This window comes from Vollenhovia emeryi, unplaced genomic scaffold, assembly GCF_000949405.1.
Source record: "Vollenhovia emeryi isolate VEMERY1.0 unplaced genomic scaffold, V.emery_V1.0 DF939123.1, whole genome shotgun sequence".
Lineage (NCBI taxonomy): Eukaryota > Metazoa > Arthropoda > Insecta > Hymenoptera > Formicidae > Vollenhovia > Vollenhovia emeryi.
The window spans coordinates 2,432,713-2,444,064 of NW_011967243.1; the positions used below are offsets into that span (position 1 = coordinate 2,432,713).

General features: G+C 47.2%; 1 protein-coding gene across 1 annotated transcript; it reads left to right on the forward strand.

The window, feature by feature from the left end:
- The first annotated feature begins 1,039 nt into the window (after positions 1-1,039).
- Positions 1,040-5,448, forward strand: LOC105569680 (forkhead box protein D3-like). The gene is made up of 2 exons (XM_012026329.1): positions 1,040-1,703; positions 1,779-5,448. The coding sequence occupies exons 1-2, from the start codon at positions 1,537-1,539 to the stop codon at positions 2,701-2,703; spliced, it is 1,092 nt and encodes a 363-aa protein (XP_011881719.1). The 5' UTR covers positions 1,040-1,536; the 3' UTR covers positions 2,704-5,448.
- The last annotated feature ends 5,904 nt before the right edge of the window (positions 5,449-11,352 follow it).

An 11,352-nucleotide genomic window follows, 5' to 3' on the forward strand; every position in this document is an offset into this window, starting at 1 on the left:
CGCGCTCCATCTTCATCGCGCCGCTCAAAGCAAATCAGCCTTCGAAGTGTTACAATTTCGCCCTCCCGCCCTCTCCAACCCCCGCCACGAAAGTCTCTTTAACTATCCCGCTATTTTCCTAACTCCCGTCCTAACCCCCTCCGGGGCTTTCTCCCCCGTTCTCCACGTCGCTCCTCCACTCTTGGCAGGGTGGAAACACGTCGGTCCGACCGGTTGGGGTGGGTTTCGTCTAACGGGGTGCGAGCCGGGGTGGGGGTCGAAACGCCCGCCCATTGGTCCGCCCACGTAGGACCGAAGCGGTCGCTTCAAATCAATTCGAGTCTCGATCTCACCCTGTAGACGATTCTCCGCTCGCGATCGTGCACCCTCCGCCGTCCGCGAGTTTGTGACATCCGATCTCGGCCCGTCTTAATTTTACAGAAAGCGTGTCAATGCCAAGAAGGAACTTATGACGCGCGCCGAAAGCATCGCGAAAGATTCGCGCGTGAAACCTCCATGTAAATCACGAGTCGGCTACCAGGGGACAATTTAGTTCGAGACAAAGTCATCGAGATTTTGTTTTAATAAAGAGGGGAGGTCGCACGGTCTCGTGACTGCAAGATTATCTTATGAGCTGGTGAGAAGACAACAAAGATCCACCGAGCCCGTCCGACTGGATATTTCGCTGGGAGGTGCACGATGAAGCGTATCCTCGTGCACAAATCGTGGGAGACATAGCAATGTCTCGTCGGACGACTGACGTGTGCATCGCAGCTTGAACCCGCAAGTCGGGTGGAAGCGAGACGAAGGAGTCAGGAGGAGGCGTAAAAATTCCCGTTATCGTTGTGGAAACAAACTATTAGCGTAAGATAGCACTCATCAAGCGGAGGATAGAGTGGCGGATTGAATGTGACAGTCGCTCCGCTGAAATATATCGCAACGGAACACTCGCGTGTTTTCCCGACGATCCGCGGAAAAATTTCAACAAGTGCGGTACAAAAGAATCGTTCAATGTTCGCGTAACTGCATCGTAACGTTAACGTAGGCTTCTTCATTTAAGAAGAGGAGGCCGAAGTTCGTGTTTGGTGACCGAAACTTTCGGCGAAAGAAATTGTCGCAGGTGTATTATGTAACGACAATTTCCATCAAAGGGATTTCGTGGTTAATTAACATGTGGGACTCTTGTTATACTCCGACGGATGCAGTTTTCTCCCTAGATTACGTTGGACAGGAAACGATGTAACTGATGCCCGTTCGATGTTTTTATAAGTGCAATATTTCGTGCTCGGACAACTCGGCAACTTGGTATGACTAGTCTAGGACTTGTAATACGCCATTTTTCTCTTCGTTAATAACCCGATAATTTGAGGATTTCATATCAGAGGCGTGCGAAGAGAGAAAAGGAGGGTTTTGATAAGATTTTGTACCGAGCGGAGTTTGAAACGTCGATGGAGGATGAGAGCGAACAATAGCCTCGAAGAGTCGATCGCGGGACCGACGGCGAAATAAACGAGCACCCCGGTGGCAGGCCCTTATGCTCATGAGGCGGCGATCACGATGGAGCCACGTGCGATGATGATGTCGAACCTGTCGTGCGACGGCTGCGCGGACAGCGACCGGGACTCGGACAGTAGCAGCATGATCGTCGACCCGGTGAGTCTCGACAAGAACGACCTGTCGCCGCCGTCGCAGACGTCGTCGAGCCCGGTAATACCGAGCTGCTCGCCGGTACCAACGCCGACCTCGATGCCACCGTCGGCCGGCAGGAGTCGAAGCGGTGGCGGTGGCGGTGGCGGAAGCGGCGGTGGCGGCGGCGGCGGCGGCGGCGGCGGCGGCGGTAGCAGCGGACGCTCTAAGAAAACGTACTCGATGATGTCGGCGTCGAATCAATCGGGGAAATCCAGTGGTTCCAGCCAATCGCCCTCCGGCTACGGCTCCGACAAAATGTCGTCGTCCCTGATAAAACCCCCGTACTCTTACATCGCACTCATCACCATGGCGATCCTGCAGTCGCCGCAGAAGAAGCTGACGTTGAGCGGCATCTGCGAGTTCATCATGTCCCGCTTTCCCTACTACCACGACAAGTTTCCCGCCTGGCAGAACTCTATCAGGCACAACCTCTCGCTCAACGATTGTTTCATTAAGATTCCGCGCGAACCCGGGAACCCGGGTAAAGGCAACTACTGGACGCTGGACCCGTTGGCGGAGGACATGTTCGACAACGGTAGCTTCCTGAGACGCAGGAAGCGGTACAAGAGGCCGCCGCCGCACTACGTGCTGCGGGACCGAGCGATCATGGCCACTTTCGCCATCTGCGGCGACCGGGGACCCTGTCCGGGTGGCGGTGGCGGTCACCCGGGTGCTCTGGCCTATCCCGGAGCCGCTTATCTATCACCACCGCCCGGCCTACCGTTGCTAGACTTCTCCCCGTCGACCCTGGAAGCGCTGAAGCTCGGCGGTTTCCTGGAACCGCCGCCGCCGCTCTACAAACCGGTGCCCATTACGGCGCCGCCAATCAGACAGATAGACCCGACCTCCACTAGGATCACGTCGCTGCCGACCAGCCACACGACGAGCGTCGACAAGAAGCGCAACTTCAGCATCGACGCACTCATCGGCAAGCAGGCAGGCAGCGAGCAGAACTGCGGCGCGTTACTAGATCTCAGTCCGTCGGAGCACAGAGAGATTAGGAGCCAGGCGTCCGCCTTCTCGCCGCTCGTCTAGGAGCCTGGCAACTTTCTTTCTCAATCGCCAAAGACAGATGGTGACTTTTCGAAAGTATTAACTTTTTAACACCCCGTCGCGAGCTCGGCGTAGCTGATAATTATTTTGGGAGGGCCAGAAGTGATATGACTAAGCGACAAACGTGTTCTTATAAACAGAATTCATAATTACTATTGAACAAGAGAGTTCCGACATTATCAGAGTTTTGAGTCTAGAAGCTTCAGCTTCCGCCCCTCGAAATAAAGACGTGGAAAGGAAGCCGTTCCGTAGTTTCACGAGAAGAAGAATGATAGGATCGCAAAGTGAACACTAAACTCGATCGAATGGTGACCACAACGAGATCGCGTTGGTGAACCGTGCTCATCAAAGACTGATCAGAGACTTGGCAGGTCAAGAATGATTCGAGAAAGTTTGAAACAATCGCACTGCAAAGGACTACTCGTTCCAGAGGCGATGGTAATTGATGTCGTTTAGCAGATATACTTTTCGACCAATGCTGTCCAAATGAAATGAACATTCTAATCCCGCAAAGAAATATCGTTTCGCAATTCAAAGATCGTTTTTTTCTTTCCATAGATCATCATTTATTTGCAGTATGTATCTAAGAGAGAATATGTTGCTAAAGCGAGGTTTTAATTTTTCTCAAATAGCGTTTGGTTAAAAATTAAAATTTGCCTCAAAATCGACAGAGAAATATCGATTTTCATTATTCGTCACAAATGTTTTCTTTTTTAATCATTTGGACAGAATTTATCTGTAATAAAACAGTTATATTCGATATGCGTTTTGTCAAGCTTCGACACGGATTTCTGAAAGTTAGCAAGATGCCCGCTGTGCATGTATTAGCCGTATATTTTCGCGATAAAAATATTCAGCGACTGCGGGCGACACGAGGGACGTACATCGAGATCGAAATTCAGGCGTTGTCTGTGTTATATCCTAGGTTTTATTCGGTAAGGCGAAATGGGGGTCATGCTTCATGTAATCAAACCCGGCGAAATTCCTGGCATGAAATTCCTGATGGCCGTTTCTTACCGAGTAGATAAGAATCAAGATGCGTCGCAGAAATCATAGAAGTACGTATGAATTGACTTAATAAAGATGTATATCGAGGATAATATAGCGCGTCCCGTACATATCGGCGCATCTCTGTAAAAAGGCGTAGTGCAATAGAGCGTTTTTATTTAACAATCCGCTAAGTGCTGCTTTTTAAAACGACGGTGGAAGCGGAGACGTCTTGTAATTATATTAGACGTATTACAATTATATCAATTCACCGCTCAGATTATATTTTAACCGTGAATCTTTTTCTAGTCACGAACTTTTTACAAACTCTTTTCCGTAAAAGGAAATTTATTTTTTAAGAGACGGAGCTTTTTGTTATCATCGCCGTATGTTCGATTGCAATTGGAAATCTTTTCAGCACTGTTAACTTCCTTGACATTTTCTTTCGTTGATTATCCCGATAGCATTAATTGTTATGAATCTCGTCGGCACGCAGCGGCCGGAGGAGTGGAACAATAATATAATTCCACTTGTCGAACGAGCTTTCGCGAACAAAGTTCGTTGCGCGGATAAGTTGCCCCGCGTTCCCCCTGATTTCACTTTCGTTGCCCGGATCTGTCGGTTAGGCGAACTTAGGCCGCTTCCGTATGGTCGATTAATATCGGCATTGTAAATACGAGTCCCGGACAAATATATGCGCAGCACTCTGTTACAGCGGGGAGAATCTTTCTTCGGTGGATTTAATGTAAAGCCGCCCTTCCCATTTAGCCGTAAGCGGTCAAGATAGACGTTTGGTGTACATACAGCGAATCCGTAGCGCGCGATCCACACGTAATTGTGAATACATATATGGCATTTTATGACTAGGATACGTTTCCGTTTCGCGCGATGAAGTAGGCCGCAGCTTTGAGGATAATGACGATCCCTAATGACGCTTTTAACGACGCGTTTCGCGTCGCATCCGACGAAGGAGCAATCTTTAATACAAATTTCTACGCGAAGCTAAACGCAAACAAACGTAAATCACATATTTACAAGGTGTTGCGATACGCGTTGCAAAAAGGGTTTAGTTTGTCAAAAGAATACCGATTAAAACGCGCATTTGCTCCCGGCGCTTCGGAAGATCCAAATTGTAAGATACAATAAAATTTTGCGGCAAATTGTAATAAAAATTATGGAGAGAATCTTGCTGATGAAATCTAAATTCAGGCCAAGTACTGCCGAAATATGCATGATCGATTATTAGTCTGCGTTAATTCAATGCTTGCAGGTGAGAAGTGACATTGCGTGACATTTAATGAAAAATACATGACGCGCTTAAAAGCAACGCTTTTGGAAATTCGTACTAATATAATTTGTGATTGACAGCAACATTGGAATCCACCGGTTCCAAATGATTTCAAATGTAAAAATACACAAGCCTGTTATTCTTACATTGGCCGGGTGAAAATAAAAAAATCTTGCGACGAGCGAATATTTAGCCAATTGCAACCGTGATAAACGATATATTTTATTAATCTCGTATATTTTTCAACGAGACGCACGCCGCGGTACTCCACTTTGTTCCTCCGCTAAGAGTAAAAAGAGCAGCGAAATCGAGATATATGTTTAGTTATAGACTACACGCATCCTATCGTTAAAAAGAATCGTCAGTAGATCTTAGTGCGTATTGTATGTGTCAAAATGATAGATTTATAACAATATGTAATAACGAAAACAATAAAGTATCGTTAAGTATAAGCGCGACACTGTCCACCCTCATCTTCCCCCATCGAGCCTCGTCTCATCTGCCCCGTTTGATTTTTCGTCGATACGGCGATTACGAATTTACATGTAGACAATTAAGGGGTGGAGGCCAGAGGTCGCGTAAACGCACCGGATGTTATCCGGCCGAGGGAAGCGGACGATTCTACTCTCTGCCTCGATTAGGAAAGGACGTTCGTGCGCGCGCGAGATAAGGCGATAACGGGAAAGACGCGAGAGAAGTCGACGGTGAAACGGTAAAGCGGAAACGAGGGACGAGAGGGGGGACGTACAAAGCAATATCTTGTTTACCCGCTTCTCCCGGCGCTGGCAATACGAAGCGGAAGAGAGAAGAGGGCGGGCGACGGTGGAGGAGCGCAGAATGAGTGGATTTTCATTGCAGTTTAATCCCTGTCCCCGTGTCCCCCCCCCCCCACACGAAGACGGTATTCTAAACGGCGATACGAAGGCAACTCTTGTCGCTTGGGGTGACGATATTACATTCCTCGATCGTGACGAAGATAACGGCCGCCGCCGCCGCATCCCGCAGCACTCGGAGCATCGCGCTTGAAACGCGGCTCCTCCTCCACGCCGCGTCTCCGTTTTCCCATCCCTGTCGTACCGTCTCTCTTCCCTACGTTTGCTTTTCTCTCCTATTTCTCCGCGCGCGTCGCCGAGAGAGGAAAATTTACGACGCGGTCTGCGAAAGACTATTAGCGTCTCGCGAGTATGCGCGCTTGCGTGTGCGAATCGAGAGCGGCAAAAATCGCCACGCGCATCGCGCATTTCAAGTGCAAATGCAGCTGAGTCAATTCCGTTCTTTATCTTCTGTTTAGCGTGGCGTAATCAATGCTTCGTGCGCTATTACGGATAATCGTGCGCGAATCAGCATTGTGCAGAAAAGCGCCGCTCCGCGATTAGCTCAATTAATTGATAAGGGAAAGCGATAAAACAAATTATCTCCCGTATCTTTCTGTGCGTGTATGATACTTGATCGCAATTTCAATACGGGAATAAAGTCAAAGTCGCAGTACTGTAGAACTTTGGATTGCCATTTGTCGCGCGATAAGACTATCAAACGTGCTAAATTTTCTGTCAGATAGGCGACTTCTTTTCTCGTTGCGCGCCTTTTCTCCCACGTCCGACAGTCGATTAACACATCTCGTAAATCAGGTCACACGGTTGCAAGTGTTGTACTAGCGTTATTTTTAGATAGGAAAAAAAGGTCGGTATCTACCAAACAATAATCGTGCAACGTGAAACCGGCAAGTTGCAATTTTCATTATGAAATCGTTAGACTTACGAGTGTTACGAGATTTACGTTTAGACCAGCATGATTTATGACGCGTGTACATAAGACTTACACGTGTTCCGAATAACGATGATGCTACAGTTTACAAAAGCAACTATTATTGCATTATCTCAAACACGTTGCACGTAGGTAAACGCTATATCGCGGGACGATAAAATAATTGCGCGTGCGATAAGAGGCTCGAGGAGTCCAGGGTCGAGGAGAGAAAGGAGACCCAGAGGGTAGGTAGATAGACACTAAATCGTAAATAAACATTTACCAATCATTCAATTGTGCTGAAAGAGTTCGACTTAGCGCAATTAATCAACCAGCGATTTCAGACGATTATTTATAACGCTGCAACGTTATCGCGCATGTTGTGTCTTCCAGACGATTACGATCTCAGCGACTTCATTTACATTGCCAAGCTCTTTCAAGCTCTCAGCTAAAGTGAAATCGCTATCTGTAATTAGGCTTTCGAAAAAATTCCTCGTCCTCAAAAAAAATCCGATTAAAATAAGAATATATAAATAGATAACAATCGCTCGTGTTGTATATTTAACAAACAACAAGTAAACGAGGAGGCCAAGATTTACGAGCGTACATTTGATGATATAAGACAGCGGACGCGTTTCAGCACACAGTGCTTTCATCAGCGCATAATTTAGATTGAACAATTAAATAAAACTAGTACACAGTGGTCAATAGATAATGCAGTATTAATTAAATGAACGAACAGAATTTGTCAAAATGTTCAAAACCGTCACTGAGGTCAGTGACCGTAACGGTTGTGGTCAGTGTTTGGTGTAGATGCTAAATCAATTTTGTGATAAGTGCGATAATGGATAAGAATATATAATTCTAGTCTAGTTAAAATGACATCATTACGAATGTAAATTACGTAGAATAGACGCGCACATTTTTAGATTTAATCTTTATCGAGGATCAAGTAAGTTACCAAAGTCAATCTCTTGTTCATCGCATTTCTTTCCGTTCATCAGCAATTACAGCATAATTTCAAAGCTCAGTGTGTACTTTGCTCTATCTTAACTTAACTAAGCTGACAGTAGCGTGCCCGATGCAAATTCTACGGGCGTCCCGTCCTGCTTCTCGTCGTGCGGACAGTAAAGAGCGTAAACCGGCGGACAAGTTACAACCGTCTCGTCTCGTAACGAGCGCGGTAAGTAGGCGCAGTCGGCGGGAAGAAACGGGAGGGGAAGGGAAGCGGTATCGTTGTCACGATCGTGGTTCTTCGCGCGTGCAACACCCCTTTAATCGTCCGTCAAGTGTGTGTGCATTCGGAATGCAATATATCCTGTCGGCCACGTGCCGCTCACGTGCCGCTAAGTGTTTGTTTCGGTTTGCATTGTCACCACGGATACAAGCGCGGCGCCCGTGCCAAAGGCGTGTGCCGGCCCGTACTTACAGGGGAGGGATGCAGAAGGAGGAGGTGAGTCTCGCGTCGTCCCCCTTTCATAACTCTCCTCGCTCAGGGGGTAAATAACGTGCCGGTGGTTGACAATTAGAAACGATGGGAACGAGGTTCATTATGCAAGTGAGAGAGAAAGAGAAGATCCCTCTGATCCGTCGAGCGCATACGTGAAACGCGGAAATATTTTCGACCCGGGTGCACCAATTCTTACTCCCTCCCCCCCCTCGCACCGTCTCTTAGCATCAATCGGGTACACTCGAGCCTCTGTTCGCGTATCAGCCCGTTGCAAATTGGCTCGTTCGAAAATATCGGAGAGAATTCTTAACGACGAGCTACGAGGGAAGAAGCCACCTCTCATTGCTTTACTCTGACTAATTGCAAAATAATGAAACCCGTACGATCGATAGTAAACGTGTTAGGCATACAGAGATGTTGACGACTCAGCAGAAGCCGATAGCATTATGTGAGTTTAGAACCGTGTTGTGCCGTGCAATACGAAATACTGCAAGTACACCGGGAAAAAGTCTTTGAAAATTTATTTGTGACATATAATGTTTATTTCAGTGAAATAAATTCAGTGAATTAAAGTATTCCGAAATTGGTGCTGTTCCAAAATATATTCGCTTACCCTAGTAGTAATCTAATTTGTGATTGTTGTACGTCGTGATCGTTAATGTCCAGATGAGGTTCCAACTTACACTGAGAAAAAAGTCTTCGAAAATTTATTGGTGGCATATTTATTTCAGTGAAATAATTAGTGACATAAAACCAATAAATTTTCAAAGACTTTTTTCTCAGTGTAAGTTGAAACCTTATCTGGAAACTAATATAACGATCACAAATTAGATTGCTACTAGGGTAAGCGAATATATTTTGGAACGGCACCAATTTCGGGATACTTCAATTCGTTTGCGATGCTCTTTGTCATCAAAACGTCAAAATTTGAGATTAAGTGACATTAAATGATGCACGGAAAGAAAAGTGCAGCTGCCGTAGCTAAAAGCTGTATGCGGCAACTAAATTTCAGCTGTAAAATATGGACAGCTAATATTTAGTTGTGACAGCTAAATATTTTGCTACTGTGCCTATATTGTATCAGGTGCGACAGCAAACCGTTTGCTGTGGCTTAGAAATTTATAGTCATGGCAGCGAAATAAGTTCAGCAAACCACGATTAGCTTACGGTAGTGAAAATGTTCTTTTCAGTGTGGCTAAGACGAAAAAGTATTAAAGTGTTCCGAAATATGTTCGCTTCTCCTATTCTTATTTGAAAAAGTGCAAATTATCAATCACAATATGCATCGACTAATCGAGAAGCCGTAGTCTGGGTAGAAACTCGGACAAGTTCGACTACGCCATTGAGCTATCAAAGCGGGACCGAAGAAACGCACAGGATCAGCTGTGCTTGGTTTTACCGCGGAAACTTAGCGCTGAAGAGAAACGATGGAAAGTCTTCTGCGTTGTCGAGGGTAAGCGTGAAGCGAAGAGAGCATTAGCTACGGACACGCGTACATGCACAACACGGTGCTTCAATGTGGTGTGGTGTGGAGTGGTAATAAGTCGCCGGGACGGGGTGTACACACAAGGGAGAGATCTGATAGCCGGCTACTCCGCTTTCTGTCTTCCTGGAGTAGAGAGAGAGAACGAGAGAGAGAGAGAGAGAGAGAGAGGGGAGGGGGGGAGGGAGAGAGAGAGAGAGAGAAGCGGCAGGCAATGACCAATATTATGATAATTCGAGCCTCTCGCGTTTTATCCGTCCGCGTCCTCCTCCGCTTCCTCCGTCTATCCTTCTCGCCACCCTCACGCAGCGAGGAACCGGGTGAGCGCTCGCCCTTCCTCCCGCGCCCCCGGAAGCAAGGGCGGTGGCAGCCATGTTTCGGAGGTGCGGGCGTGGCCTTCCGGTTGCCCGGGGCAACCGGCGTTATCTGGATATCGACCTGGGAGCGACGAGAAGGGTGGCTAGGCTTCTGTCCGGGAGGGAAAATGTTATCACTGCTTTGTGGTGGCTAAGATAGCAACCCGCCCTTCCCCGCCGTTCCTGCCTCACTCTCTCTCTCTCCTCTCCATCCCGTTCTCTCCTCTCCTCTCCCTCGTCCTACCATCGTTGTCCTCTCCCTCTTCCCGGACCCGCCAGCGGATCCTCTTCCCTCCTGCGCTGATCCACCGCGTTGGCCGTCCGCGCGGAAGTCGCAGGATCCATTCCATGTATCCTTGGAATGTGCGGGCACGGGTGGCCCCTATGTCACGAGTGCGTGCGTGCGTGCACGCGTATATATCTATGAATCGTATTACGTTCTTGCGCTTTACGAGTTTCCGCGGGAGTATGTGGCGAAAGTCTCGTGTTTAAGGAGAGATGACTTCCCAGCGATAATGCTATCGAAAGTTATAACAAGTATTCTTTGGAATCTAGATAGTATCCGGTTGGAAGTTAATATTTTAAATACGCGACTTGAATCGATTGGAGCAGAAAATTTTTGAATATTATTGATAACTTGAAATTATCAATGTACGTGAGAGATGTACTGATACGATTAAAATGGAAATTTTAGGAGGAAGATACAAAGTTACTGCAAGAGACGGAGCGTACTCTGTCATTGTTATTTTCATAATTTGCACTTTTCGTAAAAGAGGTTCGAACTGATAATTCGAGACGAACTTGGCGAAAACTTCGAGAGTCACGATTCGAAATACTTCTTCAAAGCGCAACGCAGAGGAAATGTACAGCGGAAATTAAGGCGCCGTTATTTGAGTATAAACGTTTGTCCGGGGCGAAATTACAAGGATCTCGAGGCGATTAAGGGTGAAATCCTGTCGCGTGCTCCCGACATAAGGAGGATATCGTGTACCGTACGGTCCTGGCATGCTATGGCATTCTGCGAATATGTGCGAGCCAGGGATGATATTAGATTCTTGGACAAAGTTTTCGCTTGGTCGAGGTCTCGAGAGCAGCAGCCAGAGGACCGCTCGTCCCTGAGCAAGGACGCGTGTTATCCTTCGGCATTGATTTCTCCCCGGCTTCTTCGCCGCCGTTGCTGCGGCGACAGAGAGCCGAGAAATTTTCCTCGAGCGTGGCTCCGTTTAATCTTCTCGCGCGTTTTCCTTCAGGCCCGCTTTATTTTACTTATGTTTTAACGTGTTGCCCTTCCACATTAAGAAGTTTATCATTTCAAAATCGTTTA